This window comes from Notamacropus eugenii, chromosome 1 (assembly GCF_028372415.1).
Source record: "Notamacropus eugenii isolate mMacEug1 chromosome 1, mMacEug1.pri_v2, whole genome shotgun sequence".
Lineage (NCBI taxonomy): Eukaryota > Metazoa > Chordata > Mammalia > Diprotodontia > Macropodidae > Notamacropus > Notamacropus eugenii.
In genome coordinates, this window is record NC_092872.1 from 221,894,856 (window position 1) to 221,916,648 (window position 21,793).

At 37.5% G+C, this 21,793-nt stretch overlaps 1 protein-coding gene and 1 long non-coding RNA gene across 2 annotated transcripts in view; one reads left to right on the top strand and one right to left on the bottom strand.

Annotated features, from left to right (window-relative positions):
• Positions 1–18,730, bottom strand: part of PKM (pyruvate kinase M1/2) — a 33,151-nt gene extending 14,421 nt beyond the window's left edge. Inside the window, exons 1-4 of the mRNA XM_072627949.1 lie at positions 18,603–18,730; positions 10,635–10,733; positions 4,544–4,707; positions 3,575–3,666 (exon numbers count right to left, since the gene is read on the bottom strand). Coding sequence (XP_072484050.1) covers positions 3,575–3,666; positions 4,544–4,707; positions 10,635–10,733; positions 18,603–18,655 — 408 coding nt within the window. The 5' untranslated portion in view covers positions 18,656–18,730. The remainder of the gene's footprint in view (positions 1–3,574; positions 3,667–4,543; positions 4,708–10,634; positions 10,734–18,602) is intronic.
• Positions 18,731–20,125: 1,395 nt separating this feature from the next.
• Positions 20,126–21,188, top strand: LOC140517067 (uncharacterized). The gene is made up of 3 exons (XR_011971463.1): positions 20,126–20,311; positions 20,686–20,757; positions 20,889–21,188. It is a non-coding gene; the product is annotated as an uncharacterized lncRNA (long non-coding RNA).
• Positions 21,189–21,793: the final 605 nt, after the last annotated feature.

The window sequence follows — 21,793 nt, forward strand, 5'->3', positions numbered from 1 at the left end:
GAGCCTTAATAGAGATTATTACCAGCTTTCATTCCTACTCCTCCCCCACCCCCATTGTCTTCATAGGATCCATAAAGGCTATCAAAGTTATGGTCATTTTAGACAGTGTGTATCACTCAGGAATTAGAACATAATGTATAAGACACGTTGTTGCCACTGCCTCTTAAATAACCCTTCCCCAGGACAGATTTTGATATAAGAGATATGGGATTTTTTTTTTAAAACAGAGGCAGGGAGGAAGGAGGGAGACTAGTAAGTACACAGACCTAGATTACTTTTCAGAAGTTACAGAGGGGAAAAAAGATGACCAATTTCAACCTTTTTTTGTGGAACTCTCTAGGGAAATATTAAATATTGTTTCAGTTTACTATAAGGAAAGGCAGTTTATTAAAAGACAGAAATCTTGCTTTGGGGATGAATTCTATATTGACCCAGGGACACAGAATTTTATATCTTGAATAAATCCTATGTCTCTCAAATGCCTTCTATGTCAGCTATCTTTAAAGGAGGTGGAAGGAAAACTAGACATATCCTCTCATATCTTCTAGATTCATGAGTTAGTAACTCAATGGAACAAGAAGCCCTTTAACTGAAAATAAAGAGCTACACGGGAACTAAATTCTATAAATTACAAAACCATGTTCTTACCGTTTTACTAGGAAAACTACAATGGTAGTACTACTGTTATGATTTAAGAAGAAATCTTGTCCCATTCAACCATTTTTATTTATAACTAGAGTTTAATTATCTGTTAGGTATCTTTACCCCCTCACCCTGTAAAGTTGTATATGTTCATAATAAAAAAGTCTGTATGCTAAGACAGTTATCACAAATTGGATATTAAATTCTAGTTCTTGACTTTACTGACTTCATTTTTGATCAAAATGAAGGCATAGTGTTCACTCTGCATAAATCAATGAAGTCACATATACCTGAGTTTAAGAGTAACAGAAAGGTAAATCACACATCCTATGTTGTTCCCATGATTATGTATGTTTAAGAGTTATTTTCTACTCAACAGCCTCTTATTTTGCCTTTTCAGGTCCTCTAACCCCTTTCATTCGAACTTAGATTAGAAAGAGACTCAGAGGCAAAATAAAAGGTTGAAAGAGTCTCTTGAGAATGGAGTCAAAAGCAAACTGTCTGACAAGAACATTTAATTCAGCATTTTCCCACCTGCTAACTTTTATTATTACCATCCATGAAAATATCACATGCAATGAAAATAAACTCCTAATAAGGTTTTATGAACAGAGTCACTGAGTGACCTCAGAGAAGTTTCTGTGGTGGATCCCAAAAATCGATATGCAACTCTGGGCTCAGGTCTTCCTTCTGTTTGATCATTTGATAAGACTGCTTGTTTTGAAGTAGCAGAAGAACTTCACCAAGGGCTCTATTTTTCTCAAAGTTCTACATTTAACTATGTAAAAGCAGACACTTCTTAGACCAACAGGGTGCTAAGCTACACCCAACTTCAGCACTGAAACTGCTCCCATGAACTGAGGGACATGAACTGCAGGGGCAATATGCTACCATATACGTGATCATAACACCAGTTACTCCTTAACATAAGAAGGGGGGGGCACTTCAGTGTGTGCTCAGAAGAGGATTCAAAATTGGCACAGCTCAACGGGTGTTTCTTGGCCTTTATTCTGTGTTGCTTAGTGTTCAGACCCTTGGCAGGGAGTCAGACAAACTGTAAAAGGAACTTAGAGACAGCAGGTGCAGCTTAATTTCCATATTCGATCATAAACTCTAACCCTAGCAACAGCCTTTTCTCCCCCCTTTTGATTTAAAACCTCTTTACATTGAGAGGATAATATTTTAATTTTTATAAAATGAGCAATCAGGGTTCTAGACCCTAAAACATTAATTAGTCTTTAGTTCCATCTCTAAACATTTCTAGTATTTAGTAGAAAGGCAAATTTAAGGCAAATCCTAATACAAAGGGGGAAGGTCTAGGCTCATAGAATAAAACACAAACCAGAGGAGATTCTGAAGTATCATACATTTCAAATCTATTTTAGCTCCTACACTCTACGTGTAAGATATTTGCTAAGACAAAAGTCAAAGCCTCTAGGAGGCAAGGATCTAAGCCTCAGTAAAGCCTTTATAGTTTTCCTTTAAATGCAAAAATAACTTTTATAAGCAGTCAACTCTATTCCTTTGAAAGACTTCATGCAATTTCTCTCTTTCTCTCTGTTAGTAACCCATAACTACTCAGTCTCCATCACTTGAAGCTACAGCTCATAGCTCATGACCTTTACAAGGCCAGATGCCTGCCAAGCCATAAGCTGTTTATGGAATGATCCCACAACGAAAAGCCTCCTATTTCTAGATGGGAGGAGTACTCACTCTTCACTGGTTTCATTTCTTGTGATCTTATTCTTAGCTTGAACTTAATACCAGTTTCTAAATACCAGAGGGTGGCTATGTACAACTCATAGGTCAGTATGATTCTGCTGATCAAGGAGATCAGGAGAGTAAAGGAGAGAAAGAGGGAAAATGAGTTTGCTTTTAGGCTGCTCTGAGCCCCAGAGGTAACCAAAAGGTATGCATTTAGAATGGGTTCTTGGTCCTCCATGACCACCAGCTCCTAAAGATAGACTGAAAATGCACAATCTTTATTTCACTGTCTAAGAACCTTCCAGAGAGGGAAGTATGCTGATCAAGCTAGAAAATTAACTACAAGAGTGTTTTAGTACAAAAAGACACCCAGCATCTAATAATGGTCTTAAGGCTTCATTTTATACACCTCAAAGTGGCAAATATGAGAAAAGATGAAAATAATCAATGATGAAAAGACTATAGAAATGTACTGGAATACTCCCATTCAATAAGAAATAAAGCCTATTAAGGAAGTCAGAGAAAAGTGGGAAGACACATGAACTGCTGCTGAGTGAAGTCATAACATACTGACTCTGAAACCAGAGGACCTGGGTTCAAGTCCTGACTCTGCCATTTATAAACTCTACTCCCAACTTCCATTCCCCAGGTTAATGTTTCCTCACTGAAATTACCTTCCCCTTGCTTGTAAATACCTATTTCATTATAATATGAAGTCCCTGAGAACCAGAGCTGTTTTTCACTTTCTTTATATACTCAGCACTAAGAGTGCCTGGCACACAGCAGTAAACATTTAATAAATGCTTATAAACTAATAACAGGAAAAATATACCCAATGACACTAAAAAAATGTTATACCAAACTCCAAACACTAAAAAAACCCTAAACACGGAACTCTTAATTGTAATGATGAATTTTGGTTTCAGAAGAGATAATGAACCATATCCCCCACACTTTTCAGCAAAAGGTGGGATGGGAAGACTTAACAGATGCAAAAATACTGTATATACTTGTCAAAATCAGTCACTGTTTCAGTTATTTTAAATAGTTTTCTTTGTTAAATGGGAAGGTTTAATGGAAAAGCCAGAAGAGGTGATTATCCAGAAGTGTCATTTTTTATGTAAATCATCACCTTCTTCTTCTTTTTAAAAAAGATCATTGGATGAACTAAGCAGCACAATTTAGGAAGGGACCACTCCTCAGCCCCCCAACCCACTGGTATCCTTACCTCATGAGTTCCATGGGAGAAGTTTAGACGAGCCACATTCATTCCAGCGTGAATCATCTCTTTTAACTTGTCCACAGATCGGGAGGCTGGGCCTACGTGACAAAAATAAATTAAAAAAAAAAATTAAAACCATGAATAGTAACTAATTATATAGTTAAAAGTCATATTTCATAATGCTTTAATGCTTTAAACTTTCTTTGACACATCTCTTTTCTAAACTTTCTATTTCTGTTATCTGCCAATATCAAAGACACTCTGCTTCTTTTGACTCCCAGCCCCCACCTCCTCCCTCCTGCCTCACTTGTACCTTCTTTCTCTCTTTAGTCGGGACCAAAAGCACTGGATAAGGCTTAGTCATAATCTAGAGAAGGAATCTTAGACATCATCTAGTTCAACATTTTCAATTTTACTTATATGGAAAACTTGCTCCCCAGAGAGATGAAGTGATTGTCCAAGGTCATACATCTAGAAAGTGACACAGCTAGGATTCAATGTCTATCCCCTGGCAAACCCAGTGTTCTAATAACATTCTGTGCCATGTTTGCTCTCATTGTAGCCCATCTTGAAAACATCTCCAGGTCCAACCTACTGCTGTACACAGTATCTCCTTCAAGCAGAGTTTTCAGGGCCTCTAGGAAAAGTAACTTGGGAAGGGCAGAATCTACAGGCTGCCTTTCATGTTTAATACTCAAAGGAAGAATAAATCAGCCACTTTCAACACCAATATTCTAAGCTCAACTTCTTCAGGTTTTCAAATTCCCTTTTATTTTCACCAGGTATTTAAAACAAACTCCTTTTGTTACTGAAGTTTGCAATTTTATTTAAATGAGTTGAGAAAATTCCTCTCCCTTTAACAGTACATGCCCTACCAAGCCTTTGTGGCAAAGGGAAGGTAGGTTCTGAGAGTCTGTGGCAGCTGCATTTTAGTCGAGGGACTGGGACTCTTAAGTGTGAATTAAATCCACTCACCAATGGTGCAGATGATACCAGTGTTTCGGGCCATGATGGGCTCTGAGTCGATGTCCAGACGACACATATGTTCCAGAAAGGTGTCAGCCATGGCAGCAAACAGCTGCTGGTTTTGAGGAGTTTTGAAGGTCATTTCACTGCCTACTTTGCCAACCTCCATGTTGCTGAATCAAAAGAAAGCAAAACTGAGTCAATGAGAAGAGAAGTTAGGTACCAGATCCTACGGTGCAGGATTAATTATGCTTGGTGCAGAGCATTCTGGGTTATAATATTAAAAGGAATATGCAATTACACTGCCCAAATTACAACAAATTAAGCCATGTGCTGGGTGTGTGGATACACCTCTCCTTGTACAGCAGTTTTGGTCAAGAAAAATTTTATCTAGTAGGAATGTAGGTTTGGAAAGAACTCTGGATGTTATTTAGGCCAACCTCCCTCGTAACATCCCTGCTGGGTAAGTCATCAATTAGCCTGGTCATTTTACAAAGAGAGTTTGTGACTCTGTAAGGCAAAAGAATTTTGCATATCCAGTCAAAATTGGCCTCCTTTAGCTTATACACCCTACCTTTAAAAATGCAATAATTCTACATGTACTATTGAGGTGGTCTATTAACAGAGAGCCAAAATTCTTCAGTAACAGAAATGAATACTCTGCTACTTTGTTAGTTTTTAATATTTGCATCCATGTGTAGCTTTTTAAAAGTAGAGGCTACAAACAAACCCTTGATACTCCTTAGCTTCCTCCAAAAAATGACAAGTCATTCTGTAGTCTAGCTACCAGCATTAGCAATCCTAGTTATTCTTTTGGCAGCATAGCTCAAACTCATTGTCACAGCTCTAGAATGTCATCACACTTTCTTCCCTGACCTTTACTTTTCTTTTGTTACAACTAAGCTTTCCTGTTGGTTAAGAAGTTGATCAGAGCCAAAAAGCATGCTGCTGTTAAGATAATCTATGGAAGTGCACAGGGATAGTTTTTGTACTACCCAAAGAATCCTTTTTAGCATACAAGTGGAATTGTTTGAGAGATCATGCTGATACAAATTTAATAGAGAAGAGCATTTCTCCAACTGCCTATCTTAATTCTTCCAGAGGTGCAAATTTCAGACCCAAGACACTTGTTCTAAATAAATTATATTTGATCTTCACAACAGGTAGGTAGGTATTATTATGTACTAAATGAAGTAGGTACTATTATTACAGATGAGGAAACTAAGGCAAACAGCCCAAGGTCACACATTGTGACCACATTCAGGTCTGTACTATATCCACTGTACCACCTGGATGACTTAAAATATTTGTGACCTTTTCCTTCCCAATATTAATAAAGTTGAAGTTTATGTCCTTGCATATAGGTCCTTCGAGGCCCCAAAGTCAAATATCCAGAACTGCTCTAATTATATTTGGTCCAAATTCAGCTGCTTTTCCCACCTTTGTTCTCTCAAGTACCACTTCTATCTCTTCTAAAAATCTCAATTTGGACTGTAACATTAGACTTTCACACTTTATTCCTGATGAAGAAATTTGTTAAAATTGCTGGAAGATTTTACAAATCTTTTTATTTTTTCCATTTTTCTTTTTCATTCCTGAATGCACCTGGGATGCTTTGCATAGCTGGATATCCTGTCAATTCTTTAATAGTTACCTCTTTCTCTTTGGCAAGTAAATCAGCACCTTGTTGCTAAGGCACTTTCTGAACACTTTGGGGGTCTCTGTTGTAGCAATTAACTTATGTGAGTAACTTCTGGATGAAATCACTATATTCTGTCAATGTCATTTCTATTGCCCATTTCACTTTTTTCTTTCAATTATGTTTAAATAATTCAGTTGTTTCACTTGTCATGTATTTATCATTATTCTTTATATTTACTTATTGATCTTATTCTAGCTCTGATGAGTTAGACAGTTGACTTGGATAATTCTCACATCAGTAATTAATTTTTTCCTATTAATGTACTTTAATACAGACTTTCATTCTTCAGCGCTATTCAAGGCTCATTATGTCTAGTGCCTAATCCTTTCTTCAAAGAAAGCATTCATGATATAAGCCTAAAGTTTCTATAGGTCTTGGGCCTCTATCATTCCTTCTTCCCAAATCACACTTTGCCATTCACAAAAGTTTTTATTACTATCTTTTGCTTTTTTTACATCATCACCTCTAATATCACCATCACTACCTCTCTCCTCCCAAGTTTTCCCATGTAACAAGTTATTTTTTTTAAAAAGAAAAAAAACACAACTCAACTGATCAAACCACATTTAACAAGTTTCCAAAAATGTGCAATTATGTGTATCACATCTGTGCACCTCCCATGGGGTAGAAGACAAGAGATGTCCTCTCATCTCTTCATTTGAATCATGATTAATCTTTATAATTTTATTAATCTACTTTTGAATTTTGGGTGTGATCATTTTTTCCATTTACATTATTGTTATTGTGTATACTTTTCCTTGGCTTTGTTCGCTTCATGCTGTATCAGTTCAGGTAAAACTTCATGCTTCTCTGTAGTCATCACATACATCACTTCTTATAGCACAGTAAGTAGTAATCCATTACATTCATGTTCCACAATTTGTTTAACCATTTCCCTATCAAAGGGTACCTTCTTTGTTTTCAGTTCTTTGCTACCACAAAATGTATTGTTATAAATCTTTTGGTGTACGTGGGGGCTTTCTTTTGTCAATGGTTTTCATGGGACAAAGTCAGTAATGGAGTCTTTGCCATTTATTTTTTCCCATCCTACCTTTCCCACCAAGTGTTCAAGTCACTAATATCAAGTTCAAGTATGTTGACAGGTTTTGGTGGCAAGTTTTCTGTAGAACTCCTCTATAATTTTATCTGCAGCAACTAATAGTGGCAAACGCTCATCAAATTCCAATGAAAAAAATGTTCCTCATTGCCTCTGGGAGCATAATGAATTCCATTCACCCCATCAACTCTTTTCTTTGCCTCTAGTATCTGTATGTCACCCTTCCATTTACCTACACCTTCCTTCTTCTTGTTTCATTTACTTTAAGAATATCAAGACTGAAATTATTTCAGCTCCTCTTGAAATACTGCCCATTTACTTGACCACTGGACAAGAAGCTCAAATTTAGAGGACACCAAGAGTAAAACTGAAGTTTCAGACTGGCAGTCTACTAAAAACTGATCTTTCCCCAGCACTCTGCCACTATTGCTGCAGAAATAAAAGAATGCTCTAAAGACTTGTTTTTACTTGCTGAAGAATGTTTTTGATTTGCTTTCATTTTGCCTGTAAAGGTAGTAAAAATATACTGCAAGTTTCCTTAATAAAACAATTTGCAAAGTTAGTGACTATATTTCATCATAGGCAGCAGGGACTTATCAATACCTAGCTCTATATTTGCACAAAGTAGATAAGGTACCTTAGACATACGCAGGGTTACATGTCAGTTAGCTTCAGGAGGAGAAGTCTTCTCTCAAGGCTATTTCTCCATATGAGCAGCATTAATCATTTTTATTCCAGTTGTTTCCCCATACTTCTTGGGCAACAATATAGTGGACTAGAACTACTACAGTACAACCACATCTCAATATTTATCAATTTGATTATTCCTATATGTAGTCAGGTCCCAATTTCAGAAAAGAACACTTCAAACCTTCTAAAGCCAGAAGTTTGAAAGTGCTGGGGAGAAAACCTAAGCCATCTTCTACTAGGAAATGTTTCTGTGATTAGTAAGTACTAGCCTCTAACCCCTGAATCTTCCCCTTGTTGTTAGGAGTACAGCACTGTTTCCCCAATGAGTACAATATGATTTTGATTTGTTATAATATTCCAGTTTACTCTGGGGAGGGGGCAAACTTTGTGACTTGCTGGGTTTGAGTGTTAACCATTAAGAGAGGAGAAAAAGGACAGATACATGCATACGTAAATACAATATAGTGGGTGATGGTGAGTCATACACTTTATTCCAGAGAATGAGTCAGAAGAGACCTCAAGTAATCTAGTCCAATTCGTATCTGAATAAAGCTCTTCTACAGCATCAACAAGTTGAGTCATGGAGCCTTAGCTTGAAAACTATTCTTTGACCATCTCCCCAGGCAACCCAGCTCTAATTGTCATTAAGTTTTCCCAAAACATCAAGCATAAACTTGCCTTTGTATAGCTCCTGCACATGATGGCCTTTCAAATACTTTAAGACATCCAGCTATCATGTCCTATCTAAGTCTTCTTTTCTCCAAGCTAAATATCCCAAATTTCTTTATTCTCCTAGCTTGCCTAATTCCATTTTGTCAACTTATTTCCTAAAATGCGGCATCTATAAGTGAACATAATACTCTAGATATGCCTTGACATCAGGGCAGAAGACAGCAAGACTATGGCCTCCCTTCCTCCTTCCTTCAATAGACTCTCTCTTTAATACAGCCTCGCAAGATCTTTTTGGATCCTGATTGCTATTCAGCACATTGGCTATTGTTACCAGCTTTCTGTCATGGAAATTTTACAAGCATGCCATTTATACCTTTATCCAAGTTCTTGATAAAAACATTAAACAGCATTAAAGCTAGACATAGATTCCCAGGACAATCCTTTGAAGCTGATGTTGTCTCATTAATGATGCTTTGGGTCTAACTTTTAAACCCATTCCAAATCTACTTATTATCTTTCTAGGCCTATCTCTTTCTGTGTCTTGTTGACCAAAACACCTAAGAAATGCTTGGCTAAAAATCTAAGTAAAACTCTATCCACAGTATACATGGTAAAGTATCAGGTAAGAAAGAAAACAGTAACAGTAACAATGAGTCACTAAAAATGGAAGAGCAAGAACAACATTACAGCATTTTGACTATTCTGGTGGTATAGAATTCCTTCTGCCAGTAAGACAGTGTGTAGTCTGCTCTTGAACTGAAATGGTCATGTAAGTAACTCTTCTATTTTCATAACAGATTGTGACTATCTGCTCACTTCTAAGACAGCAATTAATTATCTTCTTCCTTACCGTCCAAGGCTAAGCGATTTAACACCTTAGTGTGTTATTCAGGACATTTGTCATATCTCCTTTTCTCCCTCTCCTCCACCCCATTATTTTATGTGTATCTATATACCTATATATTTATCACTTTATTGCATGTCTGGCTCACTTCAATGCACTTAAGTTTTTTTCCCCCAAATCAAAGGTTTGTGGAAATCTTGCATTGAGCAAGTCTATCACCAAATCTGTTATGGTGATCTGTGAACAGTGATCTTTGATGTTAGTATTGTAATTGTTTTGGGGTACCATGAATCACAGCCATGTAAGATGATAAGATTAACAGATAAATGTCTATTAAGTGTGCAATAGCATTATGTATTTAAAAATGTATATACCTTAATTTTAAAATACTTGATTAGCCATCATCTTTTTGTGGGTAGAGGGTCTTGCCTCCACGTTGATGGCTGCTGAGTGATCCAGGTGGTGGTTGCTGAAGGTTGGGGTAGTTGTGGCAATTACTTAAAATAAGACAACAACGAAGTTTGCCACATTGATTGATTCTTCTGTTCACTTGAAGACTTAGAGGCCATCACAGGGTTATCAACTGACCTGTTTCAGTATTTTTGTGTCTTAGGGAATAGGGAGGTCTGAAGAGAGGGCAGATAGATCAATGGGACATTTTAAAAATACTTTACAAATTAAAAAAAAAACATTAAAGTGTTAAAGAGATTTCCAGGGAGGTGCCGAGTAATTTTCTTTTTTTGAAAAGGAGGTGGTAGGTCAAATAGGTTTCGGAACCTCTAGACTAGACAGATACCCCTCCCAACTGTGAAATGTGATTCTGTGAATGGCCTGCACTGATACCCTACCTCCACAGAGATAATGAGCCTACCTATTTCAGTAGTACAGAGGCAAGATTACTAAAGGAATGGTTTAGTATCATTAGGGCTACACATTTGAGATAAATAATTCCATTCTTACAATTTTCCCCCTCACTAGGTTTAAGGTGACTAAGTTCTAGAATGGGCAATGAGATGCAATCTCATTAAAAAAAAACACAACAACCATACTGCCTGATCCTTGCATCTTACTTAGATGACAAAATAACCCATGTGTTGTAGTGGCTGTATATATGCGCAAGGGAAATATTAGATACCTGTGATCTTCTAGATTTTTCTTACTGCTTCTACTTAAACTCTGTGACCCAAACTGTAAAGTATACCTCGCTGAGTAGAATGAGCTGTATCTTGAAGAGCTGTAAAAGGAATGAAGCAATCTTAGTTTCTGAAATGCATTAAAGGTTAGATATTGAGATTGTGAGGGAATTGTCTTACTGATTAGGTGGTCCATGGACTGCAAGAACAACTATCCCTAGGGTATTAAAAAGCTGGACATATTATTGCCTAGTCACCAAGTATTCTGTTAACACTGTCACTTATTACCCTCTCTTCAACTCTATCCCTTATCCTGTTTTTTTTTTCAGATGTAGCAGGAGGATCACAGCACCAGCTGGCTAAGAGCTACACAATATACTTTCCAACTTATTCAATTAAGTAGGACTGTTTACCTACTAACATTATGCTTACAACTCTTTTGTGATATTTTCTTTGGCTGTTTGTCCTATTTCTGACATTTTTGTATTTAATTCCATTAGAGCCATCAGTGACTATTTTAACTATTATCAAATGGTGATTTGATCCCACCAGAGATGGCCCTAAGTAATAATAATTTTAAAAATTCACCTAAGTATTTCAACTTACTCCTTAAACCAAATTCTTATGCTATTAGGAAGGAGGAAAATGGAGGGAGAAATGTTCCTGTTCTTGGTCTCCATCATAGGGACCCCAACAAATGCTTTTCTTAAGGTTTGGTTTCTACAATGTATGCCTAGTATTCAAATTTGTGATTAACCAAACAGCATTCAGTTTCTCATTTGATTTCTATTGTAATTGTCTCCTAAATCAGGACTGGAAAAATCCCATAAACCAGGTCAGCATGGAGACCAGTCACACTTCACCTACTGGCTTTTTTTTTTTTTTTGCACTATACAAGTACATGCCACTTTTCTCACTCATTCATATTTGCTATCACCAAAATAAAGACAAAATATACACAATACTACATCCCATTACCAGCCTAATCTTTCTAAGACAGACATGACTTTCATCATATAGATCTGAAGAGAATTAATAAGCCTGACAGTGATAGGATAAAAAAACATAGGTGAAAAGAACCTTAAGAGGTCTAGAACAACTTCATTTGATAGCTGAGGAGACTGAAGTCTAGAAATGAAATGACTTTCCAAATAAAGGACAAGTCAATGCCAGAATTATGAGTAGAACACAGGTTTTTCAACTCCCATTCTTGTACTCTCTTCTCTACTTCTCCCCATGTCATCCCAGCTTCTAAATACCTCAGTTTCAAACTGCTTCACAATCTTATTTCCATCCAACCTATCCAATTTTATTTTTCACTATTCTCTAACTCTAAGCCATATTAACAGACCCCCTTACTATTTTTAGAACATGTCTGCAAACTCTTTGTCATGCTAGTGTCCCTAACCTAGAATGTCTTTTCCCCTCCCCAAGATCTATCTAAATTCTATCAATATTTTGGAGCTCTAACTCAACTTTCATCTCTCATGAAACTTTCCTCAACCTCTCCAGACTTTTAACTGATGTTCAATAAAGCTGGAAAGGACCCCTTTTCCCCAAATTCTTCTAATATTTATAACTGATTGCAAAATTGAAGCAATAATACATTAGCAAATTAGTGCATTAGCAATAAGTGACAGTACATAATTATCTGAATAGACTGAGTTCTTTGTTTTTTCCATTATCCAACATTAAGTAAATCCCATATAATTTAGCACAGTACTGAATATTCAGGCACTTGCATATTAAGCAGATTAAAATCCAATTTGTCATTACTAAGATGTGTTACTAGATGTGTCTGAAGGATTTCTTCTGGGTTATGGTCTTCTAGCAGTTAACTAGCTTTTTGTGTTTCTAACAGAGAAAAATTACCAAATCCTCCTCTCTCCCTCCACTCCTATGCTTCCCCTGCCCCCAATCAAGTTTTGTGGGAAGCCAGAAATATGCAATATCAGAGAAGTTCCCTCTGTAGTTCACTTCCCCTCTCCATCACCAGGCAAGACTTCAGAATAGCTTCCTACCAGCACATGCAACATGGCTTATCAGGAAGCTGACTCATTACTACACCCTCTTCAAGAGGCAAAGACATGCAGAATCCACCTGCACCTAGCAGTTATCCAACTTCTCCATTTATAATGGCAAAGGATCTTTCCTGATACTGATGCCCTAGTCCGAAGCCTGTGCCACTGCAACAGGATCTTCCTGAAAGTCATGGAGAAGATACCTTTACAAAAAATGAGATTTTTCCATTAGAGCCAGCTTCTATCATATCTGTCATTTTAATCCACAACATATCAAGAATGGGACTGGTTAAACCAGGAGTAGGACAAAAAGGCACTTACTAGGCAATTTTAATCACCTGCCCATTAATTAATTTGTTCCAAAACTTACAAGAACCAGGCTCAGAGCTCTTCAGGAAAAGTAGAAAAGGAATTGGGGGGGGGGGCAAAGGGAGAGTCAATACTCCTTCTGAATCCTTAGTTGATTTAGGAAAAATTGAGGAACATTTACTATATAATGTGGAATAAATTACTAAGTCCAAAGAAAAGCAAATTCCTCCTCTTAAGGGTATCCACAGGTTCCCAAAGTGGGCAATACCACCCCGCAGGAGGTGCTGGAATGATCCAGGCAGGCTACAGTAGCCTTGGATGTAATTGGGGGGTGCTGAATAAAAAATAAAGGGGTGATGGAAGCATAAGGAAAAGTGAAGAAAATTTTGAAAAATCATTCATACAAGTTTCATTTGTTGTGTAACAAGAGTTAAAGTTGTAGTGATTACATTATTTTCCAAATTAACACATAAAATCCAACTTATAACTGATCAGTGGTCAAGTCCATTGATAGGTCTTAACAAGCAAATGTTGGCAAATGTGTTGTGCATTGTCAGGAAGTCCAGAATGCATCAGCAGGAATATGTGACTGTTATGAAAGATGTGTACAATATGATGCTATACAGTTACATGACACAATACGGCATCATCAAAATTTCAATGCAGGAAAAACCCCACAAATTTACAATTATTAAATTTAAGATGCATCATTTAAAAAAATTATATATTTTTTGAAATGACACAAAAAAAACTGTTAAAGGATTTAAGAAAGTAGATTTACAGGGGGGGCACTAAGTAATTTTTTTTTTTAAAAAGGGGGCAGCAGATCAAATAATTTAGGAATCTCTAGTAGACCCTTAAAGATTCTTGGACTCCTGAGGACCCAATATAAATACTTACTACTTTCCCTAATGCACCCCCAAAAATTCCCCTTCAAACCTATGCTTTATAGAAATTACCCAGTCCAGGCTATAAGTGATTATCATTTTGATGCTGTTCGGAACTGTCATTTCCACATTTCCTTCTTTCTCTTATCCCTCCTACACCTACACACACACACACACATTTTATGAAAACACCTACCACAAGGCCAGAGTTAGTCTTAAAGTAGTTAAATCTTAAAGTTTACAGACTTAGAAAACTGCAGAAAATGTAGGTTTTAGAGGTCTTCTCATTCAATCCTTAATTTACAGATAAGGAAACAGAGGTCTAAGGAGGTTATATGTCTAACCCATTGTCACAGAGAATAAGCATCAGAAAAGTCAGTGTTTTTTCCATTGCACCCTATAGGCTAACTTGCCACTTCATTTTTATATACTCCTGGGTTCTCTAAACTATGTTTTCCCTGTTCTTGAATACAAGTAATATTGATTTGCACACCAGTTAAGAATAAATTTTTAAAATTATTGGCATTTTGACCAACATGGAAATGTTTTACATGATTGCACATGTATAACCCATATCAGATTGCTTAGCCATGATGTGAGGAGAGGGGAGGGGAAAGACAGAACTTGGAATTCAAAACTTAAAAAAAAAATGTTTAAAAATATTTTAATATGTAGTTGGGGAAAAAAATAAAATATTTAAAATTATAAGCATTTTGTTTTTTAGATCCTGCATCACTCTGTAAGTTCTAAACCTAACTATGGGTGAGGAATGCTCAGCTCATTATTTGTTCTAACTCAATTTCATCAAGTCCTAAACCCTTCTTCACCAATCAACATGCCTGACTAATCCTGGTTCCAACTTGCAGAAAGTCTTTATCCAACCAGAAATTCTAGACATAATTTATATGGTACCAACCAACCAATCAACCCTAACAGGATCCCCCACCCAATAGATGAGTTACTGGCAGAAATTCTACAAACCATTTGCCAATTACTGGCAATGATCTGGAAATAAGAATTCCCAAGGCATCGTATTTTTAACAGGAAAGATACTTAAGAAAAAAATATATTTCCATCCACTACACTATAATGAACCCCAAGGGGCCAGGATGACACACTCTTTCAGAAATCTGAGGTCCAGCATGGCCTAGTGGAAAGTGTGATAAATTTGTAGGACCTGGTTTTGAATCATGGATCCAAAGGAATTTACAACCTGCCTGACCTTTGACAGGTCACTTAACTTCCCTTGGCTTCAGTTTCCTTATCTGTAAAAGGGGGGAAGGTGGAATAACTGACATTCAAAATCTTTTCCAGCTTTAGACATACCTTAATGGGATGCAGGCAGAATTCTGGTCAGAAACCAGAGGTATATAATAGAATGGATCTGCTCTGGATTTTGGTCAGACAGAAGCTTCACCAAAGGGACAATAAACTGGGAGTTTTAGCTCTGATAACATTTGTAGGAATAAAAATAGATTTTCCTAACTAATCTTAAGCAGAAACTATCTTTGTTCCAGAACTATTTCACACAAGAATAATTCTAAAGAATGTTTTTATCTATAATGTAGGTGGAAATGAAGGCTAAGCCCTCTGAATAATGCAATTCTTTCTTGGAAGAACTACATATCAGATTGTATCAATAAACAGTACATATGTTCCTTCCAGAAGCAACTTTCACAAGTAGTTTTAAGCCCACACTCTGAATTACAGACTTCAGAATTGAATTCAACAGGCCACTCCATTAACCCCCTCTTTCCCTCCCCCCAAAGCAGCATTTTAGCAAATGTTACTAGTCATCTAGCCTTTGCTTGAAGACTTCTGATAAAGGAGATGAGACCATTATTACCACCAGAAGCAGTCCCTTCCACTTCGGGACAGCTCTTAATCAGTATTTCAAGAAAGTGGGACTCAGAAATGAGCCTATGACCTCCCTGATTTGGAAGTTCTCTCCAGTGATGCATATTACAACCCCCTTGCCACTGCATACCCAACCCTTTTACAATATGGCTCTTACCTGTCTTTCCAAACAGTTTTTATATTACTTCCCCCTTCACAATTCATTATTTTTCATCACCTACCTACCTCTCTTGCCTTTGCATAGGTTGTCCCACATGCCTGGAAAGCTCTTCCTTCCCCACCAATGTGCCTTTAGGAATTCCTAGTTCCTAGTCTTTCAAGGGTCAGCACAAGTTCCTCTTCTTTCCTCATCATTTACTTCCTGCCCCCATGAAATTAATGTGTACAGATTTTATGCCTGCACCAGTGGAGCACCTATAGAGAGGGTAAGGACTGTTTCTGTCTTATACAGAGCCTAGCACAGTGCTTGGCAAACTCTTTAATATTTAAAATTCTCATCTAACATGGACATAAACTGACCAAAGAGATTCAAATTGATATTTTCTTGATATCAAGTTTAGGTTTCTCTCTTTGTAACTTCCACCAACTGCTCCTGGTTTTGGTCTATGACCACAATAAATAAAATCAAATAAATTCTTCTTTATGACAGCTGTCCAACTTGAACCTCAAGCTTCTTTTTCCCAGTACTTTCAAATGCTTTTTATATGACATATGCATTCAATTCAATAAAGTAACTTACTCTTTCCTGAAATCTGACCACCATTTTATCACAGCCAGTTCACTACATCTGTCTTTAAAATCATGCCTAACTGGCCCTGTGAACCAGTCTACTTTCTAGCTCTAAGCAAATGGCTTGCCATTCATTTAAAGCTTCTACAGATCAGCTGCCCCATTTCCCCTCTCATTAAATTCTTCCTGGATTGTTTGGCTTCCTGTCTTTGCTGGCCACTGGTGGGTACTGCAGTCTCCCTACGTGCCATCCATCACACCACACTGCAGTTCAGCTGCCAAAAATAACCCTCCAAAGCTGCTCAGTCCTCTCCCCTCTTTGGGAGGCAAAATAGAGCAATCTGTTGTTTCAGGATCCAAGCTTGAAAAGACACTAAAAGGTCACTGAATGAATTTGCACCTCACAAAGTAGTCTAAAATCAAAATTTTTGAATCAATTTTTTTTCTTTAAGCAAATCCAATTGTTCAGAACTCTCAATGAACTGGAATTTCCCAGTAATAAGGTCATTAGAAAAAGGAAAAAGATAAAGTCATGAGAAAATAAGATATTAGATGTTTTGGTAACAGCTATATATGCCCTTTAAAAAGGTTCTAGATTCTATCTAGTCCCTTACAACTTCAAGATCTCTATAAGCAATGTTTTACATTGTTGACTGTGAAAATCTTGCAAGATCATTTATGAAAGACTGACTTGATGCTTTTTATAAAGACATTCAAACAAAGGCTGAAAAACTCCCTCCCCATACCTTAAAGAGGTTATTTGAAAAGTTCAGGAAACCAACAGTAAAACTTGAAATGAAGCATTTTCTTCTATGTTTACCTGATTCTCCTCAATTAAGTCAAATGTACCCTGATTTCCTTTTAGGAGAGATTAAAGTAAAATTAAAATTGAAGCAGGGTGTTACAAGTCAAACTTTGCACAAGCATTTCCCCCCAATGATTCTGCTTCCTCATTTTCTTGTTAAGAAATTAATGTAGTTAAAGGTTCTCTCCATGGACCATGTTTAATGCTATGGGTTCTAGAAAAGTGGAGGCAAACAATTCAAGGTACTGCATGGATTTATATTTTGAAACTTTTAAAGTCATATTATGCACTTCAAAGGGACAATGAAAATTTTAACAGTTGTAATAAACTCCTTTATCAACTAAATTATTTCATTTTAATGCAATAACCAAATTGGAGAAGTATATGCTGGAAGTATTAGGAGAGCAACCCTAATGAATAATCCAAATATCATAATTTAGGCAATTAAATCCTACAATTTCATCCCCTCTCTTTTCAAGTTTAAGTATTGGATGTAAAAAGCTGGTTTTACATAATCATTTCAAATACATGAAAAAATAGTGGGGATGAAACCTAGATACTTTACTTAGTAGAAATAAGAGAGTCATGTCACAGAACAAATGCTTAAGGATTTGTTATGGGTCACATGTGGCCTCAAGGCTGAAGGTCCCCTTACAACCCCGCCCCCAGCATAATCCCTCAATGTTTCCATCATCCAAATGTTTTTACTTATTTCTTTTCCATCTTAATACTTTTAACTTGTTTTCCTTTCTTGTCGTACCATACTGTGAGTTTCTCTAATCTTGTTCTGAATGAAGGCCTTAAGAGTGATCACTATTTTGCATGCCAGGTAAAGTTTTGATTCACTTTTTTTTGATTATTTAAATTCTATTTGTCTTCATAAATCACATTATTCTTCATAATTTGTGGATATGAACACACAAACACATTGTTTAAATAATAATATAATATTCTATACATAATATAAATACTGTTATGTACAATAATAAAAAAAAGAAATAAGAGGGTCACTATCTAAGTCTCAGTTTTCCCCATTTGTAAAATGAGGATATTTGTCCTACCTACCTCACATGGTAGGAAAGCTCTTTAAAAACCCTAAGTATAACATGAAATTGAGTTATTAATAACTATTCCCCATCATCCTATCTTAACTAGCAGGGGCAAAATGTTCTGCTCTCTTATCACTTACTTTACTACATGGAAAGGAATTTGGAATCTAGAACAGAGGTTGAATTTAGTTAGGATGACTATTTTGCTTCAAGAAGTGATTTGGGAAGATAAAACAATTCACTTTGACTCTCTGAAAGAGAATCAGAGGGAAGCTTTTAAATGTGCAAGGGTCATACAAATTTTGCCACTTACCCAACAAAAATGAAAGTTTTCTCATAAGCTGTTATCTTGAATGGATGAGACATCTTGAATAAACATTACTCCTCAAATTTATAATGACAATTAAAAAATCATCCCTTTCCTCTGAGGTAACTTGCTTTATTTCATCATCTCTGATGATTGTGATACTGACAACAATACCTTTGCAACCAACAATCCAGCAGGGAATTTTTAAACCCGCCCTCTTCTGTGCTTTAGGGAACTGGCACACCCTTGGATACCAGAAGGGACTTGGACTCCACTACTCTCATTTTAGTTGTAGCAGGCAAAGTAATTAATTCATTTTATCCACCACCAGAAGCTGCATTACATATGTTATGGAAGCAGGCAAATCTAAGACCCACTATCTTAAAGTCATACTAACATAAAATCAATTTAAATATTTATTTAGTAGCCTAGCACATCTAATGGGATGCCTTAAAGACTGCTCTGGCCCTCAAGGGGTTCACATTCTATTGTACATAGAAAAAGACACATAAAATTATAAAATAATAATTTACCATACTATAGAAAAAATACACATAGAATTGGTAAATGGGGACAGCATGGAGAGAAGTAAAATTCACTTTTGCCAGTTTAAGTGAAGTTATAATTATGGTAATGTAATCTCAAAAAGAGGACAAATCCTGATTCTTATTCTGCCCAAACACAACAGATGCCAGTTCACTAAGAATTTCATGTCCCAATGGAATTTGTACAGATATTTTCCCAATATTATTAGCTGTCTTGTAAACAATGCACACATCAGATTAGTTTTTCCTTCTGAGGTCCCCTAGGGTTTCCAGAAGATATTAGTTAATTGAGATAACACCAAAATAACTTTATTTCACAGAAACTTAAATCCAACAAGCATTTATTAAGCACTACTGTGCCAGGATAGAGATTTAAAGATAGGAAGTAAACAGTCTGTGCCCTGAAGGAGCTTACAATCTCCACAGTTCAAGCTTGAGTTTTTGCCCTAAATCAGAGGAAGATAACAGAGTTCCTTGAACTCTTTTTCAGTTAACAAAAATCATATCTGGAAGCTTCAGTTCTGAGCAACATTAGATTTAACTTTCTGTAACACGCTCAGGGAAATGGTAATAGCTCATTAATTACTACTATGCTGGAAATCATACAGTGTGAGGAATCACCGCATGTATCCATATTTGAGGTTTTTAAAAGAAAAAATATAAATATATCAAAATATACAGGCATTCAGTGGTTATATACAAATCTTCTTTGCCTTCTTGTTATCCTCACCCCCAAAAGGATGCATATGAGTCTTTGCACCAAATGAACATATTCAATATACAAGAGGAAGTAACGGAAAGTAAAGAGAATGAGTGGAAAACTCCACCAACAGATTTGTCTGGGACACAAATGAAAACCTTCCCTCAGAGATTTCATGATCTCTTCCCAACCTAGGAGAAGTGAATCATGAGGTGGAAGTGATGCATAAAACATGAGTAACACTTCCTAAGGCAGCCAATCAGCAAGAGGCAGTCACCCAGTAACCAGAAGCTACGTGCATGGGGAACAGAGAGAGATGGAGAAGTCTGGTCCAGTCAACTCTTACTTAAGCACTATGCAAAAGCCCTATTGTCTGGCTCCAGGGGGAAAGTCCTAGGACCAAATCATATGGATGCCCTTTTCATGTTTCTACAACTTACCTAAAAAGGGAAAGGAGAATTTCAAACCAGGTAAATATAGCCCAGACTAAGTCTCAGATTCTGTGACAAGACATTGGACTCAGTGCTTTCTCCCCATAGAGATCAAAGAAAAAAAAACAGGAAATTATGAAACTTTTAAAGAAAAAAAGTGTTAAGAAAACACACCCACCTTCCCTTCTCTTCCCTAACGGAAAAGATTATGTAATTGTACCCTATTACATCACCGGCAATAATCAGGGGCAATTCTCCTTTCACCTTTTAACATCCCCAACTTTAACGTTCAGCAGGACAGGATGCTTTCTACGGGTGTAACAGTAGCACGTGGTAGAGGTGGGGAGGGGGGGGGAAGAGAAGCTTCTATCTGGTGAATCACAGACTCAGAAGGGCCCAAAACTACTTTATAGTCTGGTGGCTGTTAACACCCAAGAAGAAGGCGAGAAGGGAAAAGTCCTGCCTCATCTTTGCCATTACTGAAGGTAAGGGAGCATTTGTTGGGGGTCTGGATGAGCCAGGCTTCAAAGCTGAGGCAGAGTCTGAGATGCTCTCACACAAGGACCAAAGAGCTTAATTAACCAGGTCACTTGGCTTCAATGTCTGTTATCTCCAGGTCTGCCAGTGCCTTGAGGTCTGTCTGCCTACTTTGGGAAGACTCTTTCCTCTGAAGGAGCCAGTAACCAGCAATGAGATTGCCAAGGGTGGGGACCAAACTAAAAGCTAAAGTGGAAAGAACATTCCTCAGAGATGAGGATGAAAGGGAGGAGGGGAAGGATATGCTCTAAGACAGCGGGGATCGGATGGGATCAAGGGAGGGGGCAGGGGAGTGATCAGATGGGTAAAAGCATGCACCAGGAGGGCAGAGAGGGGATGAAAGGGGAGGGAAAGAGCACGTACCAAGCAAGCTGGGAGGGGGAAGGAGTGGGGGAGGGGAAAAGCACGTATCAAGAGAGCTGGGAGGGCGAGGAGATGGGTAAAAGCAAATACCAAGAGAGTTGGGAGGGGGATAAAAGGAGGGAGAGGGGGAAGAGCATGCACCAAAAGAGCTGAGAGGAGGAAGTAATGGGGGAGGGGAAGAGCACGTACCCAGAGAACTGGGAGGTGGAAGGAATGGGGGAGGGGAAGAGCATATACCAAGAGAGCTGGGAGGGAGGGGTGAGATGGGTAAGAGCATGCACCAGGAGAATTAGGAGGGGGATTAAGGAGAGAGGAGGAGGAGGGGAAAGAGCAGGAGCTGAGTAAAGGGGAAGGGGAAGAACATGTATCTAGAGAACTGGGAGAAGGATGGGAAGGGAAAGAGCATACACCAGGAGAATTGGGAGAGGGATTAAAGGAAGGGGAGAAAGGTTGGGGGGGAAGAGCAAACACCAAGAGCTGGTGAGAAAGGGAGAGGATGGAAACGGAGATGAGACACACTAAAGAAACGGGAGGGAAAGGGTAAGGAAGAGACACACTAGGAAATAGGAGAAAAATCAAGAAAGGAGAGAACACACACGTCAGAAGAGATAGGGTGGGTGA